At 35.5% G+C, this 23,413-nt stretch overlaps 1 protein-coding gene across 8 annotated transcripts in view; it reads left to right on the top strand.

Annotated features, from left to right (window-relative positions):
* LOC139131303 (uncharacterized) overlaps positions 1-23,413 on the top strand; it is a 61,842-nt gene that overhangs the window by 18,970 nt on the left and 19,459 nt on the right. For 5 of the 8 annotated variants that reach the window (XM_070697310.1, XM_070697307.1, XM_070697305.1 and 2 more), the window contains exons 7-26: positions 820-994; positions 1,355-1,503; positions 2,162-2,372; positions 3,697-3,845; positions 4,315-4,495; positions 5,156-5,325; positions 5,758-5,944; positions 6,450-6,598; positions 6,853-7,048; positions 7,754-7,923; positions 8,384-8,555; positions 8,954-9,129; positions 9,354-9,570; positions 11,017-11,180; positions 11,314-11,515; positions 19,189-19,251; positions 19,726-19,782; positions 20,331-20,427; positions 21,369-21,436; positions 22,112-22,186. In XM_070697310.1, coding sequence (XP_070553411.1) covers positions 820-994; positions 1,355-1,503; positions 2,162-2,372; positions 3,697-3,845; positions 4,315-4,495; positions 5,156-5,325; positions 5,758-5,944; positions 6,450-6,598; positions 6,853-7,048; positions 7,754-7,923; positions 8,384-8,555; positions 8,954-9,129; positions 9,354-9,570; positions 11,017-11,180; positions 11,314-11,515; positions 19,189-19,251; positions 19,726-19,782; positions 20,331-20,427; positions 21,369-21,436; positions 22,112-22,186 — 3,028 coding nt within the window. The remainder of the gene's footprint in view (positions 1-819; positions 995-1,354; positions 1,504-2,161; positions 2,373-3,696; positions 3,846-4,314; positions 4,496-5,155; positions 5,326-5,757; positions 5,945-6,449; positions 6,599-6,852; positions 7,049-7,753; positions 7,924-8,383; positions 8,556-8,953; positions 9,130-9,353; positions 9,571-11,016; positions 11,181-11,313; positions 11,516-19,188; positions 19,252-19,725; positions 19,783-20,330; positions 20,428-21,368; positions 21,437-22,111; positions 22,187-23,413) is intronic. The other 3 variants (XM_070697308.1, XM_070697309.1, XM_070697311.1) reach the window with 3 other exon arrangements.

Raw genomic sequence — 23,413 nt, 5'->3', positions numbered from 1 at the left:
GTCTCGACTGAGATCTTCGGACTTATGTCATGAAATACCAGCTGATTGTAATTGCCGCAACAAGTCTACATACCCCTTGAAGGGTAATGTCTATTCAAAGGTTATGGTTTACAAGGCCAAGATATCTAAGGGGACAACACGGGGAGAAGGTTTACATCGACATCACTGATAACACCTTCAAGACGCACTTTGCTAATCACATGCAATCGGTCAGTAACGAAACACATCAGCACAAAGTTTGTTTGGTCCTTAAAAGAAAAGAAGCAAGTCTTTTACATTTCTTGGTCAACTATTGACAAAGCATCGAGTTACTGTAACATAAGCAAGCGATGTGATCTTTGTAAATCACAAAAGCTACATATTAATGCTGACAAATCTATGCTGTCAAACAAATGCTCTGAGTTGGTTTCGAAATGTCACCACCAAAACCAAATATTATTTATCAAAGTTTAACACCACCTTTAAATAGAATGCTATGTCCCAAACATATAAATGAGAGTGTAGAGCTAAGAATCCTTTCACTTCTACCTGAATACTGCAGGATTCATGAAACTTAAGTAACATATATCATTACTTTGTACTTGAGGTAATTTGTGTTTATATATATATATATATATATATATATATATATATATATATATATATATAAATCGTTCTGCCTGTCTCTGGTTGTTTGTTCCTGTTTTCTGTCCATCTTTTTCTATGTCAGTCTGTGTCTGTCTGACTGACTGACTCTGTTTTGTCTGACTCTGTGACTCTATCTTTTTCCCTCTCTGTCCTCTCTCTCTCATTCTTTCTCTCTCTTACACACACTTGCAGACGCTCAGCAGTGCCCTATTATCTGTTTTCGGAAAGTCTATAAAGGCAGTGTTCACTGCTGGAGGTGAACGGAATAAGTTTGAGGTCACTTTAGATGAAAATTATACACCAATTTGTCGTAAAATACACATTCCTAACGAATTGCAAGATGATACAATGGACTCAAATCACGAAGGTACAATGCTCTATTGAGTTTGTGACAGTTGGAATCGTAAGCACTCAAAGTATTTTAGATCCGATGTCGACGCCTGAAAAAGCCGGAGAAATTGTAAAGTTCAGTATACTATGTTTTGCCGATCATCTCTGTTCCTTCACAATATACGCAATGTTTACACTCTGAAACAATGCTAGGTGAGTCAAGTGATGCATTTAATATATCAGGCATGCTTAATAATTCCGTTAGAGCCTAACGATATAAGTATAACCACCGCAGCCAGTTACCTCTCCTCGCCTGATTTGACTGTACAAAAGAATGTGTAGATTACCATAGTTGGCAAAATTTGTGAAATCATTGTGTATCTGCTTTGCCTTTTAGAAATTGTCGTGGAATGTTCTCCTACTGTTAACTTCAGACATATCCGTGACGTTATCTTAAAGTTGGAAGCATCCACAGCAAAAGTACCAGAGAGCGATATGCGCTGCTTAATGTATTGCTATGCGATAGTGGAACAACATGCGGATGCGGTAGGTGATGCCATGATGGCTCTCAGAACCCACTGATAGTTGAATGTCCAGTAGATGATTACATAGAGATCATAAACAGGCCTCTGGTGTCGTTTTCTATTAATGACAGGGGACTCCCTCAATTGGTACTTTGTAAATTTTGGTCTGTCAGAAAGTCCAAGACAATTACCTGAAAAAAAACATTTTTGGAACGATAATGTGTTATCATTATGGCTTTTCGGGAAATCAAGTCAACTTGTTTGCATTTGCATATCAAAGTTAGTCACACCTTGTTTGTTGCATCATGTTTGCCCTAGTTTTAGTATCAGGCGTATCATCTCAGGACTAGATGGAGCAACCTTGATATGTTTATACAAACAAAATTAGGATATATATAATTCAATTAAGTATATATAATTCAAATTAATTTTCATCTTATATGGTCTTGTCATTAGCTGAATATATTAAGAAAATATGCCACAAGTGATTTTTGGCTAACGATGAGATCATTTGTCACTCTGTAAGGTTTGTGAACGCTTTCTTTTAATGAATGACAAGGCATTGTGATTGCTGTTGCCTTCAATATTCGGTTCCGCGGTTTTGTTAAACACTTGCAGAGCCTTCCATCATAAGCAACTTAGCAATTGCTACTTGGTTATTTCGTTTTCTCCCTATCCAGGTACTGGATAACGCCATAATTACTGTGCTTGGAAGGTGTGTAACTGTAATTTTCAAATCGGGGATGCAAGTAAACCAGTTTGAGATCACGCTCAACAGCCATGGAAATCCTATTTGTCACCACACAAAGAAACAAAGTCAACGAACAAAACAAAACGAACGTGCCAAAGACCAAGAAGAACCGACTTGTCGCCCATTCTTGAACTTTGGAAGTAGGTACCATCACTGCAATGCTTCTTAATAGTCGCGCCAGCGGCTTACTGACTACGCATGCGCTTATTCATAATATACTATGCGAGTAACCGGAAGTGTACCCTTCTTTCATGGGCGCCGCCATGTTTTTTTTTGAGTACTCTTAAATAAACAAAAACGAAACAAATTACAATTATATAACATACCTTTTATAAAATATACCTCTTTTATTAGCCAGTAAATGTTATTATGCACCTTGTCGCTGATACAAAATATCGTTTATATAGATAAAGGGAGAAAACTGTCGTGCATATGAACGGGGGCATACGCAAAGAATGCTGGGATTGAATTATAGAAGAGCGCCCCCTGTGTCAATAATTAGATTCAAAAATTGCCAGTTTTTAGACGGAACGCTATAGTTTTCAGCTTGCAAGTGGAAGGTGGGCAGTGCGGTTACCATTGCAATGATAATGATTGCATAATACGTCCCTTGTTTATCGCAATAGGCTATTATCATTGTAAAAATTGCCAATTTTTGTCCAAAACTTTTACACGCTACAGAAAATCTATACCTGCCCTGCTGCAGGGTTTGACGTCGTGTACGTGTACGTACGTGAACTGCTTTCATCAGAGGGAAACTGGGCATAGTTGTCATATAAACGTTTATGAAGTAACAATTACAGTTTATCATGAATCAATACAAATAACATTGCCAATCTTTAATAACCCCTGGCGCGACACCAAGGGCTGAGCCCTATATAATATTAATATTAGCTCTTAAAATACGCATTTCTACATGTAGAGTGATATACGAGTTTCGTCCCCTACTTTTCATATGGGAACCTAAAACACCACACATATGGCCACATCATAATAGTTTATTCTGCTGCTTCATACCCAATTACAGATCAAGATGACAGCATTTTTCATTTGAAATCCTAAAGCCGTTTTACTCAGAAGGGAGATCAGACTTTAGGCTTCACGGCTTCTGGCGTATTAATTGGACGAATGCTTAATAAACTGCTGAGTATATTTACCACTAAAATTTCATCAAATATAACTTGCCTGAACTAAATATAACTAAATACGGATCAATGGGTCAACCAAATTCGTTTCTGATATTTTCGATGACTTGGACTGACATGAACTACGCAAACACCTACAAAAACTGTCAACAAGTATGAAGCGGTGGAGACCATGCATGGTAGACCCAAATTAGTTGAGAGAGGTAGGTCTCGACAAGATAAATGTTGCCATAATTCTCGAGCTTCGGGATAAATAGCTACATCTTGCTCATGGCCATCTTTCCTTCATACTTACTGATAAATCCAATTATCTTTGTAGACATTGTGGAGGATTGTTACCCTTGCATCAGTTTTAAACATATTCATGACGTTATAATGCGGTTAGAATCGTCGCAGAAGAAGGTAAACGACGGCGATATGCGTTGCCTGAAGTACTGTTTCACATTGGTGAAAGAAAAGGGAGAGCAGGTAAGTGTTATGAGAAACTTGTTCGGTTAATATATCAAACACTTTTAATGCAAGACCGTCCCGTGCAACATAAGTGAAATGATACAAAGTTGCTACATATAGAGTAAACTAGCGATCGATTTCGCGATTTGAAGCACTACTTGGGTCAGTGATTTCCCATAAATCATTTAATTCATGAGACACCTAAAAGCGCAGATATGTTTGCATGGTGAGTTCACGATAGTCGAGACAAAATGTAAGTGTTAGTTGTCTTTCAAACAATGACTCCAACCCCAGACCCAAAACAATCAAATTTGCACTGTATTAAGTAAATTGAGTTATTAGCTATTAATTTAAAGGGGTGCAGGATAACGATTCGTTGAAGAACGTACAAGCTTATGGCGTTTATGTTTGTTTTATGCATCACTATTTGCCTTCTGATTCTTTCCGAATACTTGACGGGTTAAGTACATTCTATCAATATTACCAGGTTTTGGAAAACGTGCACATTACGGTATACGGTATTGGCGGTACCATTATTTTCAAATGCGGTAGCGAAAAAAATGTGTTCCAGATTACTCTTAATGACCAATATGAGCCAATATGCCGTGAGACGCGAAAAACTGGTCATGGGCAGAAAAGCATGGCGGTCCGTATGCATGACAACGAAGGTAAGACCAATCAATGAAGCAGCGAACATCGTTATGATATGATTACTTATTTAGATATTATTACATTGTCTAGGGGTATGATGTGGTTACGATTTTCTTGCGATCTGTAACTATAGAATATCATAATGACCTTAAATTTTTCTTTAAATCTGCCGAGCAAGGGATACTCTGGATCATGTGAATTAGTAATTAGTTCATATGACCTCGGAGATAGGAGCATACCTCATCATCATAGTTATATACGGCGAATAAGAATTTTACGTAAATAGCGAAGAACTTGCAAAAGCGACAGAACAACAGTTGAAAATGTCCAGAGTAAGCGGTGCCAGGGTTTATGTACGATCCCGAGCAACATATTTTAGATCAAAAGGTCCCTGAATTTCCATTATGTATTTTCTCCCCAACAAAGTATGCGCAATTTATGGGATTTTGTAGAATTTAAATGTGGCTATGAAAGCCGTGATGAAATATTTTATTAACATTTAATTCCCACAATTGATAAGCTTTTATTCACATCGGGCCATATAATACCATCCTTGGCTGTTTATTATCTCTAATTAATTCACAGTATGACATCTATTTTGTTGTATCATCAGTAATCAATTTTAGTGAAAATTGTTTAAACTGACGTTTCATATTCTTCTCCATGACATTCGTTAGACTCCATCACAGAGAGGAGACCATTCATCAAGCAGTGTCATCCCTTCATCTCTGCCAAGAACGTCTGCGATGTTATCGAGCGATTCGAAGAATCTGCAGAAGGTCTCGACCCCGTCGACCGTATTTGCCTGAAACACTGCTTCACGGTGGTAGACAAGTATGACACTGAGGTGAGTATGGCTTCTGAATGTTACTGTTCTATCTGACGCATGTGAATGATACTTCATTTTTCTCGCTCACACAGCATCTGTTGAACCTACAAACGATAAATTACAGATATCTATGTCCTTACTGCAATTCAATGGGATGAAAATTACACAAGTGGTCAAAACGTGTTTTGTCTGTATTCATTAAATGTTGTTTGTTGCAGACAAACAAATCATACTATGGTGTACGTAAACTCTCTCTCTGTCTCTGTCTGTCTGTCTGTCTGTCTGTCTGTCTCTCTCTCTCTCTCTCTGTCTGTCTCTCTCTCTCTCTCTGTCTGTCTCTCTGTCTCTCTCTCTCTCTCTCTCTCTCTCTCTCTCTCTCTCTCTCTCTCTCTCTCTCTCTCTCTCTCTCTCTCTCTCTCTCTCTCTCTCTCTCTCTCTCTCTCGCTCCAGACTCTTAACAGCGCCCTTATATCTGTATTCGGAAAGTTTTTGAAAGTAGTCTTCACTGCTGGCGGCGAACGCAATAAATTTGAGGTTACACTGGATGAAAATTACACACCAATTTTCCGCAAGACGTCCGTTCAGAGTAGACAACCAGAAGACGACAAAGAATTAAAACAGTCTTCTCACCTTGGAGGTACTTAAACTGTGAGACTATGAGAGTGTAGTCCATTATGAACTCTCGACATAAATAAAGTATTATTTCACGTCAAAGGCCTTTCATTATACGTCATTTGTCGATTTTGATTTATCGTTAGATTTTTCCATATTGCTATGCTGTTGACATCAGGATTGATCTAAAATGTAAGGATAACTGTAATCTCGGTCATTCGGATTTACTTCTTATGCAATGATGATGAACCAGGCAGGAAAAAACTTACAACAGCTAGCCATGTAATATACACTGTCTTTCAACATGTGACGCGGACTTCAATAAAAGTTTCAAGTTATTCTAGTGAGGGTGACGTCAGACTCAGAGAAAGTAGCTGTCTCGTTTTACTGAAAAGCATGATACGTCACTTATGCGCCTTTAATTAAATAGTAAACAAGTCAATGGAGATGTTTGGCATCCGTTTTTGGTCTAAGAAAGACCACTCTTCCAGAGAATACTTTTTGCTAACTTATTTTCTTCAATCGAACAGAAATTGTAGAGGATTGTCGCCCGAGCATCAGTTTCGAACACATCAATGGTGTCATCATGCGGTTAAAGTCATCAGCAAATCAAGTCCAAGACGGGGACATACGCTGCTTGAAGTATTGTTACACGTTGGTAAAACAACAGGAAAAAGGGGTATGTGTCGCTTACAATGCATTTGTTCTGCGAAACGCTGTCATAAGCGTAAGCAAATGCATTTAATCATTACGTATGTAGTATATATCTATTTGAAAGACATTTTTCAATGGGATAATCAAAACATAGAAGAATGCCGTAATGCAAACATTAATCATCCTACACTAAAGCTTTAGAAAGTAATTAATTTCCTTCATGAAATCGCTAGAACCTTTTATCAAATTTGAAAACAAAACATCTTTTCATTTCATCAGATTTTAGAAAACGCAAAAATTACAGTATATGGAGTCAGTGTTACTGTCGTTTTGAAGTGTGGTTTCGAAGTCAATGTGTTCGAGGTGACTCTTAACGATCGAAACGAGCCAATATGTCAGGAGACGCGGAAGACCGTGGGAGAAATTCCTGGACCTGCAAAGAAAGGGCGGTTTTTGAACTGGGATGACAATGGAGGTGAGAATACTATTGCCACAACTTAGAGTAGGAATTATTAAAGCTCGCTGTTTAGGCGGCTGGGAGTTTAAACTTTACTTGAAATTGCTCAAAGTTTCCTTGAAATTGTTGGAAGTATTATTGACGTCAATTGTTGGAAGTATTATTGACGTCAAAATTGTTCGAGACTTTACTTTCGCCCGCCAAAAACATTGTTCACACAAGAAAGGCGAGAATACACTGAATATCTATTGTGGGTAACTTCTATATTAGGATACGTTTTGAATGTGTTCTCGATGTACTGCCTTTTTCTCAAGCACGCGTATGTACAATCGATATACAGAAATTGTTGCAATTTCCACGAAACGTTCAGTACTTTCAAACGTCTGAGCCGTCATAACGATATGTACAATGATTTCTGTAACAAGCTATTAGTATGATGACTTGAAGGGAAGCAGAACTGTGTGCTTTCATAATAAAAGAAAAGCACGTAATGAAATAGGTTAGTGGAAATGTAATATTGTACTTTTGATTAGCTTACTTATGCTCACTATCTGCAAGATTAATATAAAAACAAATAATTGGTTCATTCAGCATTCATATCAACAACCTACAAAGAATTCATGGCAGTCTATCAAGACCTTATTTTCCTAGTACTTCTACGCGTAAGTGTTATTGAAGAAATGAACAGTAGTTTACTTCTTTGTAATTGTTTACGTAATATAGACCTCCTTACTGCTAGAAGGCCACACATTAATCAGTGCCACCCGTTCATCTCTGCAAAACATATCAGCAATGTCATCACTCACTTTGAAGAGTCACCAGAAGGCCTTGATCCGGTCGATCGAATCTGTCTGAGACACTGTTTTAAGGTGGTAGAAAATAACGACACTAAAGTGAGTATCCTAGCTGTTATTCAAAATCTTCTTTAATCAGGAAAGCTTGTAAACCTGATGGCAACCTCGTGTCTTTTCTGTCAATTGATATGATTTGTTTATTTTTTTTATTGAGCTATTAAAAACAGTTTCAGTTTTGACTTATAATTGATTCAGCAAGTTTTTAATACCATTTCACAGTAAATTGTAATTTCTTTTTATTTATTTATTTATTTATTTATTTATTTATTTATTTATTTATTTATTTATTTATTTATTTATTCTGACATCCAACAGGCATAGCCCAATAACTTTTTGCATTATCACGAAATTTATTGAAATTCTTAATGGGTTGAAATGCTTTTATGTAAAAGCATGACCTATTTACGTAGTTCTTATATAGGATCTATAAAAGGCACAAACAAAAGCACTTGCGAGCGCACATTTCGTAATGTTCTACTATCATTATTTCATACTACAGATTCTAAGCAGTGCCCTGCTGTCCGTTTTCGGAAAGATTGTTAAGGTGGTGTTTACATCGGGAGGCGAAAAACACAAATTCGAAATAAGATTAGATGAAAATTACAGGCCGATCTACAAAAAGACATCGAGTGAAAGCGATTGGGTTAGCAACGAGGAATCAGTACACGAAGGTATGAGTGGCCATCCATCCTTATAACCTATTTGTCTGCGACACTGAAAAGTGGATCACAAAGCAACAACATATCAACACAGAGATTATCAATCAGCATATCCATCTATCTATATATGTCTGTCTATCGTCTATCTATCTATCTGCCTATCTATCTATCTATATCTATCAATCAATCGATTTATCTGTCTATCTCTCTGTGTCTTTATCTCTGTCTATCTACCTATCTATACGCGTTTCCGTGCTTGCCTGTCTGTTTGTATCTCTTTAATTTGGACAACATGAGTTCTTGTGAGTTTGGTCTAAAATTCCAATGTATGCTAATGTTTCTACTTGAGCTTTGTAAGGACTCAAGTGCAGCCCTTGGTTTAAGCTGTCGCCATTTTTATCATTTTTCAGCCTCAAGCGTCCAAAAGGAAGAGATGCAATGGTTCAAATTTCAGTGTCAGCCAAGTATAACATTTAAGCAGATCAACAATGCCATCTCAGAGATTTCACGCAAATCACACTTGCGACTTAATGATGAGTCTCTCTTGCGGTACTGTGTTTCACTTTTGAGAGAGCGCGACATGACTGTAAGTATTCTTAGTTTAAGTGCACATGAAAATATTTGTATGGAAACGACTCTTAGCTACCGATTGAACATAAAAAGTCATGCAAATCAGTAAAAAGGAAGACCATTCCCCTTATCGTAAATTTCCTTAATTGAGAAGGAATGCATAGCTGAAATCGAAGAAAGACCTAAACGTACTTAGATAAACTAGATGTCTATAATAAGCTTCACCCACTACATTATCAGGTGTGGCAGAATGCAATTATATCTGTGTACGGTACCAGCATTACTGTTGTATTCAAGTCTGGAGATGAATCGAATGAGTTTGAGATAACTCTTGACGATAGGGAGAAGCCTTCACATATTGAAACTACAGACACCAAGAGACGCCACAGGAGTCTCGGTTATGAAAGTATGGATCTTGAAGATCCTGTGGACTCGCCCCGTGTTTTTACCTCTGAAGGTAAGTCTTCACATATTTCAGCCACGGAGAATGTAGTTGAAGCTTTGTTTTCAGAAATCATGAAAAAATTCACCAGTCAATAGACGTTGTCATTTTAACACATTGGTTGGATTTAGTTAAAACTTCAGAGTTCATAATATTTGTAAACACACTTGCAATTTCCTCGTAAACAAACAACCTTAAACTAGATATGTCGTCATATCTTCGTCATTAAGGACATGTCTGCTCTATACCGTATTATTGTACTTTTACTTCTGTCTAGTGGTTTAATGTCCCGTTAAAACGTTGATTGCTGCGAACCGAATACATTTTGCCAATGCACAACAGCAACGGAAGAGAATGTAATGTTATCTGACGAAAGTTTTTACGGGCATTGTCACCTAATGTCCTTCTTAATACGAAATTGTTCTTATTTAGCTGCTAACTGTAGAATTGACCTGACACGTCGATTTGACTTTTCGAACGACTTTCCCCACTCTCACGTTTCCTTCAAAGAATTAAAGTGAAAGAACACTGTCAGCTGCCAGAATGTTTGTGTTTGCCTATACAGTCTTGGTCGATCCCTCTCAGATGAATGGCTTTTTAAAAGAACAAATGCGCGAAGCGCGTCTTGAAGGTGTTATCAGTGAGTCCGATGTAGACCTTCTTAGGGGTCTAAGCTTCATAAGATCTTCAATAGAAACACAATTAAAGTGAGTTACGGTTGTATGAAAAATATGGCTAGTATAATCAGTGTGGTTTACAAGCCATGGTATCAAAGGGGGACAACATCGATAAGGTCTACATCGGACTCACTGATAACACCTTCAAAACGCGCTTCGCTAATCACACGCAATCGTTCCGTAATGAAAGATATCGGCACCTAACTGCTATTTCGAAGTTCGTCTGGTCCCTCAAACAAAAGCAGGTCTTTGACATTTTGTTGTCAATTATTGACAAAGCATCAAGTTACTCTACCATAAACAAGCGATGTAATCTTTGTATATCGGAAAAGCTACACATTATCAGTGCTGACAAATCTACGCTGTTAAACAAACGCTCGGAGCTGGTTTCAAAATGTCGCCACCAAAACAAATATTATTTATCAAATATTAACACCACCGACAAGTAGAATGGTACGCCGCGATCATACATATACAAGACTGTCCAGCTAAGAAATATTTCACTGCTTCTTCTGTCTGATGATTGCAGGATGCATGAAACTTAAGTAACAGATATCATTACTAAGTACTTGAAGTAATTCTGTGTTATTACACACACACACACACACACACACACACACACACACACACACATATATATATATATATATATATATATATATATATATATATATTTGGCCATTGCAGCAGGGCTAAGGTTGAAGATTGTCATAGGTAAAACTGAAAATATGTTAAAGTTCATTGTTGTTGATATAACCTTTCATATCCGTTTACACTCTTCTAGTAGAAACATACGGTAAAATCACTACGTTTGAAAAGCGTTGCAGGCCGAGCATATCTTTCGACGAAATCCACGAAGTAATTGGGCAACTAAAGGCAACTGTTACTGATAATGACATGAGATGTTTGAAGTTCTGCTACGAGGTGGTGAAGTCATATCCAAGTGAAGTAAGTGTTTTGTGCTAATATCCTGCTACGATGAGGGAAATATATTTTTATGATATCGGATTTTCGCAAGATCCATAGATTCAAAGATGTCATTTTGATTGATTATGTTTTGTACTCATTTCCTATCCATTAGGACTTAAAAGATGCAAGCTTAGTGGTGTATGGAGAAAATATCAAGGTTGTATTTTCCTCCGGGAGTGAAAACAATCGATTTGGAGTGACTATGAACGACGAAAACGACCCCGTCCTGCATGACAATCGTTCGGACCATGTGAAGCGGGATCATGTTGAAAGTATGTTTGAACAGGGCACGGCGGCTTCTTCGTTTGAAAGTGGTAAGCATTTTATCGAGAGACATATAGTTTAATTGGTTGAGATATTAGGTTTTCCTTGCTCGTTTCATATGAGCGTCGTACCAAGACTGTAATAAGGTAACTTGTTTCCGGTTAATGTCTGCGGTGTATTGGGGAGGGTAGCGCTATTCATAAAGGGTTTGAAATATGCAAACAACTAATAACATATCCTTGATGTCAACCATTTATTTATTAAATAAAGTTTGATGCTATTGTAATTCATGTCTACTGTTAAAACTACTATTATAACGGGACAATTGAAATAAATCATATATGACGTCAAGCGAATGTCTTGTGATATTCATAGATATTGCTCGATGTTTGCATTCTGTTCATTATATGATATTTCTTGTGATAACTCTCTGAGATTCCTAATCCTTTCTGTGGGTTTTTTGAAGGCAGATGGCACGTGGCGCATATACAAAAAAATTCTTAAAATTATGGGATACGGTCGTTATCCCAAAAGCTTTCCGCTTCCAACTCTTTGAGATTGGGAAGTGTATATGTTCCAGCGAATCGCTGCATTACGTCGCTCAGCGAATTACTTTGCTTGTTCTCTCACCAACATGGCAAGTTAAATATCGTTCTTAGTTTTCAAAAATGTGTGAGGAGTAAGCGCATTCAGCAGTCTTCAATGACTGTGGTATCACACAATGTTATTGTGTCATACCACATACTAGAAGTACGGAAGTTATATTAGTTGTCGCTAGTGAATGTCCGCTTTTAGCGTGTAATGTGTAAGCAGTTTACCAAATTCAAATATTCGATTATGAATGCGATATGAACACATCTGTGCAATATTCTGCTTTCAAAGATACAAACCAAGAAAAGTCATGATATATACTGTATAACTGAATGGAGAGAATTTTGAGATATATAAATCAAAAGGTACTTTTTTACAAAAATATACATATTTATGCGCAAGGAGCAATAAAGATGTGGACTTAAAAATTTCGGTTTTTCCTCTCATTTTTACCATTTTTGGCACGGGTATATGATAAATCGGTTAGTACCCAATACAGTCAGTTCCTTGATACGTGAAGTTTGTGCTTCGACTTCGTCTCATGTCTGACGGAGCACAACTGTCACGTGCTGATATGTCCAGGAATATTCGTTAATGACATACTCTGTTTAACTTTATTGAGAGAATTTCGGTTTCGGCATTTGTATGAAATAGAACCCATGTGTGACTCCTTATGACGTTGAAAAATTTCCAGTCGGGGAAAACTTTCTTTACATCCTTCAATCTGTTAGTAGAATAAATATGCATTATAAATTAAACTTCGATGTATAGCTTAATCAATTAAGACCGATAAATTCTAAATATTGCTTCCGATGGTCTGTTCCAAACTTTACGAAATCATACTCACCATACATGCATTTGTTTTCGCAGCAGCAAACACATCTGAATCCGTTAACGTAATCCAAGAAAAGAAAGATAAGAGTGCAGAGAGCTCTTGTAATGCCTGACATCAAAAATACTATGACAGTGGGACAATAGAGATAAATCAAGTGCTATAACAAGCGAATGTCTTCGATATTTACAGATACTGCTTAATTTTCACATTCTTTTCATAATATGAAAGTACTTGTGACCACTCCATCTATGACTACCTTATGAAATACCGAAAAATGACATAGTCGTCATCCCCATAGCCCTCGGTCTCAAACTCTTTGAGATTTAAAACTCCACATTTTCAGGGTGAGAGGTCGCACTACGTCGCTAAGCAAAACATTATTTGATTGTTATGTTATCATGAGGCAGGCTATCATCCCCCAAAACGTCCTTATTAGTTGTCAAAAATGTGTGAACAGGAGGTGCCGTTAGTTACTTCAAATATGTATGGTGTCAAATCGTTCTCCCGATGTATTCGTTGTTTACTTTAATTACGTTTGTTTACGATGTATTCGTTGCTTCGCTTCGATAAAGTTTGTATGTGCGATGTGTGATAGTGAGCATGCGTGTGTGAGTGCTTCACGAACTCTACAACGTGTGGAGCGGTCTCAGTCAGAAAAAATGTAACAACTTAGCCGGCTATTGAACCACTCTTTTTTGGGAGTGGAGATTTAGTCCAGTCAATTTAGGGTTTAACCTAGGACTAATTGCAACAGAAATTATTTCTTCACCATGACCTTTGGAAAGGTCTCACTAATGTCATATTAAAAGTATAGGAAAATATAAGGGGTGCAAATTGGTTAAATTTGCATATATTCAAATTTGCTATATATCGCCTTTAAAATGACTGCTATACTCACATTTTGGACATGTAAACTGAATTCAAGTGACTTTTTTCATTGCAACACAATTTAGTAAGGTTCAACAAGTTATTTTCTAAATGTCTTGAACAATAAAGATTATGCAAATTAAGTAATTTGCATATATTCGCAGTTTTTCCACTATTTCAGACAAAATGAATGTTTAAGCTCATATTTAAACAATTTTTTTCTCAATGAAATTGTTAAGGTTTTGCAAGAATTACCTAAAACAAATGAGGTTGACCTAATTTGCATGCTAATTATTTTAATACAAAAGGCCTAATTTGCATAATTGACACAAACGGTCTTCTGAATACAATAAGACTACAATAGCTTCCATTGACATTTTCTGGTTATTCAGAAATGCAATGAATAAAGAGAAGAGTTTCAGAGCATTACTATTTAAATAAAGGGAATCAGAATTCTTTCTTTAGATATTCTTCTTTCTTTTACGACGATAAGGTTATTCATAAAAAATCATTTGACGTGTTCAATAATTTGACATCAATTGTCATTTTCAGTCATTTTATCCTACAACATGTTCGATTGCACTAAAATTTTTGAAGGAATATTTTATGCTTTTGGTCACTATCTTCAATGACGATGGAAATATTCAGTTACTAATAAATGGTTCCCCACACTTAACAGTTGTGCCTGTGAATCATCTCTCTCATTATTAAACTATCATTAGTATAAATACGAACATCATTTGAATCACCATGATGGTAGTGGTGATGACAATTATTATGATGGTCATTATCATATCAAAATTTCTTCCTCTTCCTCTCTGTTTACATCTTCCTCTAGGTGGTTCATTTGTTTACAGCCAGAATCCTTTCGTTGACAACAGAAAGTCTAGATTTTACTTTCTTCTGGGGTTATTCATGCTGCTGCAGTTCATGGTAGAACCCATAAGTATGGGGAAGGGCAACTCAATGAAAAGATGTGAAGCATAGGATGATATAATTGTACTGCGTATCATATCAGATCTTAGATGTGCAAGTATCACTCATGGGGCTGTTATGTAATGGACTTCCCATTTGCAGATTATTAGACTTTTGTATTATCACCAATAAGATCGATCACTTAAGGAATTGAGAGTCTGGCCAATCTGAGGTGAGACTTCCATAAGGTTCAAAATACAGGATAACAATTTTATGATTATTTGATGTCCAAATTTGATATCCTAATTGATAAACTCGTTAACGGCAGCTTCTGTGATGAAAATCCCTTCACATTTTGGTTTTCTTGTTTCACGGTCATGAAAATTTGAAAGAGCAGCTAGACCATGTAACATTATGAAAAGTATCTAGATTTGCATTTACCAGTGATTTAGATTATCATGATTCAGTCAACAGATTTTTTTCAGTTTTTCCTTAAATGCTATGGCTGTGTACGGTAAGATTAAACAGGAAATCTCTCTCTTCAGTCCATCATATGACTTTATATTAATTTTCAATTGTTGTCTTCAAGACATTTCAAAATTTTGAGAAATGCAGTGTCCTTTGATTATTGTAATGTCTTTCAGCTGATAAAGGAACAGCTTCCTTATCCATATTTCATGATAATTGGCAATATAGTATAACAATTGTACCTCTACATCATCATGATCATTATAATTTACTTATCATTATTATCATAAATTTCTGTATGTGGCATGAACAGGCAAGTTGCACACAGTCAAAAGTATATCTGATTTACCAGTGACCACCCAACCTGGTCTTTAATTACATTTTACCAACACTTAATCTATATTAGTAATACGGGTAAGGGTGAAAATAAAAGAAAATAGAGCTGAAACACAAATTTTCTTCAGCCTCGCTTAGTACAAAGTGTTGGTTATTTGGCCAAGCATTTTGGTATGCATTAAGAAAATCCAAATCTTCCAGTAAGTTGCCAATGTTATTGACATTATGCAAATTCTCTAGATAATTGAAATGAACTATACGAATAAATCATTGTTTATTTTTACTGGGCTTTTCATTCTGTAGGCCCTATTTGTATATAATCATTACAATGAGTTAAAATACACAGAAAATAAATAACCACGTCAATTTCTTTGTACTGAGCAAAATGTTCATTCAAGTTATAAAATGGACATCTTTCGATAGGAAGAATTTAAAGTATTAAATAACTTAAACAAGTAGTGTCTCTTAATGTAACTTCTCATTTTACTGATAACATAATTAACTAAAATAAGTTGACGTCAATTTGAAAAATTAAAGAAAATTATTTTAATGGTCATCATATAGGATTTATGCACATGAGGAATCGCTCAAAATTAGGTAAAATATATTTGGCAATGTTAGTAAAAACTTCCAATCTCTCTTTACGATATTGTAAAACATTTCAAGTTTCAATTATTACATTTAATACAGTGTAGGCATTTCCTATAAAATCTTTTAAAATTAGCCCTTTGTACAAGACTTTGAATATACCTTTCTTGGACCTTTAAGTATTTAAGGTGAAGAAATAATTCATATTCCAATTAGAACAAGGAAGTGACATGGTTGACTTATTGGACAAATGCAAATAATAATTTTTTTTATCGCTGTAAGATATATTTGAAAACATTCCCTGAACTAAAAACAAAAAATGATGTTACATAGTCCTTACAATGTCAGCTTATCTCTTAAATCACTTTCGTAAATAGATTATCAGCACCAGGTTTGTATACCATCTATGACCCATTTAGCATTTGGGTAAATTAGCTGTCTTATGCACAACTTCATTAAATGCACTTTTCGCGATCCCTGGGATTGCCTTTGTTCTAGTCTGTAAGAGAATGATTGAGGTGTAATAGCCTTTTGTTTTCCATTGAAATTGTAATCTGGTGGGTAAATTTTCTGATGGGAAAATCTGGTGCCAACACAGGCCTTTAAACTTGCGATATGTAACTTTCATGACCCTACTAAAATTTAGTTCTAATGATCTCCGTTGTTTTTTAACATTATATATAGTCATTTATACTATAGGTCAAAACAGGGAAAAGTAAAGTGGTAGGAGGGGCACATTGCAGTTATGTAAAATGAGGAATCTTAAATGATTTTATGCATTGCCTACAAACACAAAAAGTACATTAAATAATCAAATTGCTTGAATGAAATATCAATTTGCTGAATATATTTTTAAGAAATATATTAACAGCAACTACTTTGTTCCCTTTTTGTAAGTTTTATATTTATTCAAATTATGCACTGTCTCCCCTCTTAATAGTCATTTTGTTTGTCATTCTCCACATTCAATACAGAGTGGAAACAAAAACTACTTGTTGTGTAGATTAAATATAATTTTTAAGTGAAGTGCAGTGGCAGCTATACTTGATTTAGGCAAATTAAAATATTTCTCGGGCGATAAAATGTATTCAAAAATATTGCCTGGACAAAAATTAAGATAAATGCACACATAACTTGAACATGATGTCGCATTTTTCTCAATTCAATATGCATATTTCTTTTATCAGTGAATGTATTGCTCCCAGTATTCGTTTATATCTATACATATTAGGTAATGTTATACCTCTTAGATTGTATTGGACTTTTAGTATGTCATTCTAGGACCTCTCTAAAATACACAAATGAAAATTAAATTCTATTGCTGTCAGAAGTAGCTTATATAGTTACTAATTAGGGACATACAAAGAAAAGCGAAGTGTTGTGGCGGCCATATTGGATTTATGCAAATGAAGAATATTTCTATGACGACAAAATATTTTAATCAACCTTGCCTGAATCAAATACAAGGCAAATAAGCCCAAAATCCGCATATATCATGTTTAGCCGAATATTTTTAGTAGCAACATTCTATCAGCACCTAGTTAATAACCATAATCTTTTTACATATATGCAAATTAGGCAATGTTTACATTTCTAGATTGTACGAGGCTTTTAGTATGTCATGGAAGGACTTCTCTGAAATACACAGTGTATAAATAATTCTATTGCTGTCAGACTTAGCTTAAAAATAGTTATTAATTGGGAAAAATACAAAGAAAAGTGAAGGTTGTGGCGGCCATATTGGATGTATGCAAATTAGGAATATTTCTATGACGACTAGATATTTCCATCAACATTACCTAAACCAAAAACAAGGCAAATAAGCCAAAAACCTGCATAACATATCATGTTTAGCCAATTATTTTTAGAAGAAACATTCAATCAGCACTACGTTTGTACCCATAATCTTTTTACATCTATGCAAATTAGGCACTGTTTACAATTCTAGATTGTACTCTGCTTTTAGTATGTTATTCTAGGACTTGTCTAAAATACAATGTGAAAAAATTATTCTATTGCTGTCAGTAGTAGCTTAAAAATGGTTATTAATTCGAGAAAAACTAAGAAAAGTGAAGTGTTGTGGCGGCCATATTGGATTTATGCAAATGAGGAATATTTCTATGACGACAAAATATTTTCAACAACATTGCCTAGACCAAAAAGGAGGTAAATAAGCCAAAAAACCTGTATCAAAATCATGTTTAGCCACATATTTTAAGTAGAAACCATCTATCAGCGACAATTTTATACCAATGAGCCCCCTTTACATTTATGCAAATTAGGCACTGTTGCACCCCTGAGATTTTATTATACTTTTAGTATGTTATTTCTAGGACCTTTCCAAAATGCATGGTGAAGAAAAAAATTCTGTTGCAATTAGTCCTAGGTTGACCCCTTTTTTGGCGTAGATTGACTGGACTAATTTAGCCGAGCGGTTCTCTCTGTGGCCTGTGCGCTAGGCGACTGATGCCGTATGTTGTGGGTTCGAACCCGATTGAAAACTAGCCGTATTTATTCACTTGGAGAGGTGTAGATGCAAAAGTTGTCAGTTTGAGCTCGGGAAGCGTCCTCTGAAAGGATGAAATGAGTAGACAGGCTACCCAAACCAAATATTTGAATATTAATGTTATATAAACACATCCAGTGAGTATCATTACTTCAAAAATATCATGATAAACACTTTATAACTGTATGAATAGAATTTTTAATTTTTCATTTATTTATAATAAATCCGTTTGTGTTTCTGTACGGAAAATCAATCCTCTTTAATGGAGGTCTGGTCTCCCACTTGAAGGGAGGGCATTCTTTATCTCAACCTGAGTAGGGGTGTTCTTTCCATAACATATGGTTGATATAATTTGAAGGCATTCAAATAAAGTCATCTTAAAACATCATTCGACTTTTTGAAATTGTGTGACTCGGCAAATGCATTCTATGTATGTAAATTCCCCGATTCGAGATAAGTTTCTCAACACGTTCTTTCAATCTAATTGCATTTGAATATGCAGTAAAACCTTTATATGTAGCTTAATCAATTAAGACCAATGAATTCTAAATTTTGCTTACAAAATGTGCGCAAAATTGAACGAAAACTATTGAAGCCACATGTATATGTTTTTGTAGGATCGAACTTCAAAAGAGCAAAATCCTTGAAGGAAAACCTACAAAAGAAAAGAAAGAGTATAGGTAAGAGCAATGAGAATTGTTAAACTGTTACAGGAGATTCCTCTTCTTAATTTATTATATTGCTATATAGTTTGATGCTATTCTATTTTTTCTTGATCAAATCAACGATGTTATCAATTTGGATGATTGGCTTGCTTTCGTTATTTGCGTTGATGTAAGTCAAGTGAATGTCTTTCGATATCTATAGATATTGCTTGATGTTCGCATTATTTTCAGTATATGAAACTACAGGTGACCACTTTGCAACATTCCACCTCCAAATATTTTACACTTGTCTAAAAGAATCATAGAATATCTGGACTCCGGAAACGTTTCCCAACGTTCCTTTGATCTAGTAGTAGTGAAAATGCAGCAAAAATGATCTGTAGCCTAATAAATTAATACTAGTGGATTCTATATATTGCTTTCAAAAGTATCTGCAAAATTATACAAAAATCACATGTGCCACTCACCATACATGCATTTATTTCGCAGGAGGCAAGGCAGTTAAATCTGTGAATGAAACCCGAGGAAAGAAAGCCAAACGTATGGGTAATACCAAAAAGAAAAAAATATATTATTACTCTGAATCGCCTCATATCATTTATTGCATATACGTTCGTATTACAACTTTTACGGCTGTTTTGTCCTACGTATTTTACTTATATTATTTTCTTCTTGGAGCATGTGGAAATGTTGAGAATTTGTCCTGTCAACAGAGCTTTTATATGTAATACCTCTTTTGGCGTGCACAGTTTGTTATATCCATACAACCAATCATCAGTAAGTTCCAACCTAGTGTGCGATTGCCATTCCTGAAAAAAAAATTGCTCGCCACTTCTATCGCATTGCAAAAATAAATTTCTATCAGGGCAAGGCAAGAAAAAATCGTAAGAGAAACAAAATAAAACAAAGCTACGAGTTTTATGATACACCTGAACGCTTAAAGTAATGTTTCGAAGAAAAGTACTCTGTCTGAAATTTATCAACATGCAGTTCTAATGTAACTGTGTCAATGTTAATCAATTCGTTTCAAGAAAATGTTTAAAACTTAAGAGTACATCATAATGGCATAGTATATTTCTGAAATATCTCACTAGGATCTTTTCAGGAAGATCAATACTTCGAACATTATGGGGAAACTGACGCGACCTGTTGTGAATCTGAAAACGATGAGAGTGAAGAGGAAACCAGTGTGTATGTTAATAAATGTTTTACATTATTCTGTGTATACTGGTTGGTCTGTATATTACTATACAAAAAGTACTGTTATCAAATATAGCAAATAGAATTAGGTGACACTTTTATATCGTTGATTTGAACTACTTTAAATTATGTTATAGTCGGGCATAGATACATCAACCGCGATTGACCTCTGTGCTTTCAGAAAGTGGTGCATTGCTACTGAACAACTTTCTTGCCCTATTTCAATATAGTTCTATATCTTGTTTCAAGAAATTATTTAGTTTATATCGCTCTTTTCAAGTGGCGCCGAAATGTAGGAACTCTTTGCTGTGATACCGTAATGAGATTCGGACATTATCCTTTGGTTATCTTGGGGTCTCGGCTTTGTTAACTCCATATGTTAAATACTTTTAAGGCTCATCAGTCTTTTTGTCGGCCTTCCGTCTGCTCTTGCTATCCATCGCCTTCGAAGCTCTGTTTTGCACGGTCAGGCTGAGTTTATTAGTCAGTGCCCGTGAGTTAAGTCCCATCCGAAACGTAATTTTTGATTGTAAATTTGTCGTCGTCGTTCATGAATTTTTAGCATGACAGTTTTCCCGCTCTCAACTTTGTTTGAACAAATAAATTTTTCAGCTATTACTTTCTTGCATTTTCTGATTTGAACTATAGATTGTGAAAATATCATCTTATTAGAAACAGTTTGTTTTTAATAAGTGTTACAAACTACAATCTTGTTGTTTACCTTCGCTTTGAATGTTAAAATTATTTATCGGCAATTGAACGAGTATAAAAGTAACTATATTTTTCAATCTCTTAGCGATTGCTACTTTGTTTGCCCTCTTGCTCAAGCAAAATGAAATTTAATGACGTAATGAGATTATTCAAAGGTTCATGCCAAACTTCTCTTTTATCATAACGGTAATATGGAATGTTTCGTAATATTTCATCTTTAGGGCGTCGAATCGGAGAAGATCAATGCTGAATGAGAACGGAGATACGAAGGTAGCAATTCTAAATGAAGGTAGGCTGTTTAAGAATCATTTTCCTGAAACATCGTTGTTTTACGAAACAAATATTGCAATATTTGAGAAACTTAGTTCCAGCTACGTTGCCTGTCAACTTAGTCATTTGCAGGATCATGTATGCATATTTCATATTAGGATAAAGGGACTCTGAAAATGTCCCAAGAAACGAAAGTTTATAGTTAAAAGGATAAAGTCGTCGGAACTGCGCTTAAAGGTTAAATATATGATAAGGTTAAAATTTGCCTAGATGATGTATTGTCAATCACGACTAATGTTTGCGATATTTTCACGTCAGATACATTTTGATCGTGGGAGAAATATCGGCCGCCATGTTGTTTGTTTACATTTACGACCACACCGAAGATCGACGCAAAAAAAGGGCCGACGCACCAAAATTGATGACATAGACGCGGGTCGTCGTGACGTAGAACGACCAGAGAATAAATCCCGTATTTTTTGTTCGGAGACGACAAACTTGGCTTGTGCATGTGATAAAGTCAGTTTCTGCGTTGGATCAGGATAGGTAAAGTTTGTGGCTGCTTCGACTTCGTCTCATGTCTGACGGAGCACAAATGACACATATGCTGATTTGACCCAGGAATATTCGTTAATAACATACTCTGTTTAACTTTATTTGAAAAATTTCGCATTACCCATATATATATATGTAGTTGGTTTTGTAGGATCGAACTTCAAAAGAGCAAAATCCTTGAAGGAAAACGTACAAAAGAAAAGAAAGAGTATAGGTAAGGGCAAAGAGAATTATTAAATTGTTACACGAAGACTCCTCTTCGGAATTTATTATATTGCTGTATAGTTTGATGCTATGTTATTTTTTTGGAGATCAAATCAGCGATGTTATCGATTTGGATGATCGACTACCTTTCGTTATTTCTGTTGACATACGTCAAGTGAATGTCTTTCAATTTGATATTGCTTGATGTTCGCATTCTTTTCATTATATGAAACTACTGGTGATCACCTCGTAACATTCCACCTCCTAAAATGCATTTTTAAAGAAGCAAATTGCACGTTTAATGATAGCTTAAGGTTAAACATACTGAAAATCATAAGAGATAGTCATATCCCCATCCGTCTCCAACTTTTTTTATTACATTTCAGGCAAGTACCGCAATAAGTCGCAAAACAATTCCATTTCTTTCGTGAATATAGTACTTGTAAATAATGTTATTGTTGACAAAAAATTGGGAACAAGAAGCGCCTTAAAGGGACATTAGCTGTAACTTTTGACTAATTTTTCATTACTCTGTTTCAATGTATCAACCACAGAATTTTACTATAATCCGATCATCATGACCAATGCCCGGTGTCCTGCTTGCCAACACTGCCTGTATATGTGAAATAACCATTGCTATTGTTGATAATTGATACTTGTATTCTTGTCCGGACCTGAACACAAAATTTAAACAATAACAATGCAGATAATAATCATATAGGGTATATTTATGAGCTAAATATTAGGAATTTCTCCATGTTTCAGAGATTCAAACCAGAAACTGCAGATGATACACAGAACAAACAAAATAAAAAAAATGACCAAAGTTACAGCTAATGGATCTTTAAACAAGTTGAAATGACTTTGAGGTGAAATAAGCTTTACACACCTGGTCCAGAAGAAATTTAATTGCAGAATTGTAAGTTGTAGTTCCTGAAACGTCCTCTGATACTTTGAATGTGATACCAGTTTACCCACTTAAAATATCCAAATATGAATGTGATATGATCACATCCACGGAATATTGTGACTTCAAAGATACAAGCAAGGGCAAATAAGGGTATCATGATATACACTGCAATACCGTGTAGGGAGTTTTTAGTTTGGCGTTTGCTTAAATGGAACCTAAGAGTGCCTCTATATGGCACCAGATCACTAATTCACATAGTTCGGAAGAAAAATAGTGCAGACCTTGAAGTTTTGATATCTGCATGGATGCTTGTTTAGTTTGAACTTT

Source organism: Ptychodera flava, chromosome 4, assembly GCF_041260155.1.
Source record: "Ptychodera flava strain L36383 chromosome 4, AS_Pfla_20210202, whole genome shotgun sequence".
Lineage (NCBI taxonomy): Eukaryota > Metazoa > Hemichordata > Enteropneusta > Ptychoderidae > Ptychodera > Ptychodera flava.
Note: the sequence above shows the minus strand (reverse complement) of the source record. Positions and strands in the feature narration are given on the sequence as shown.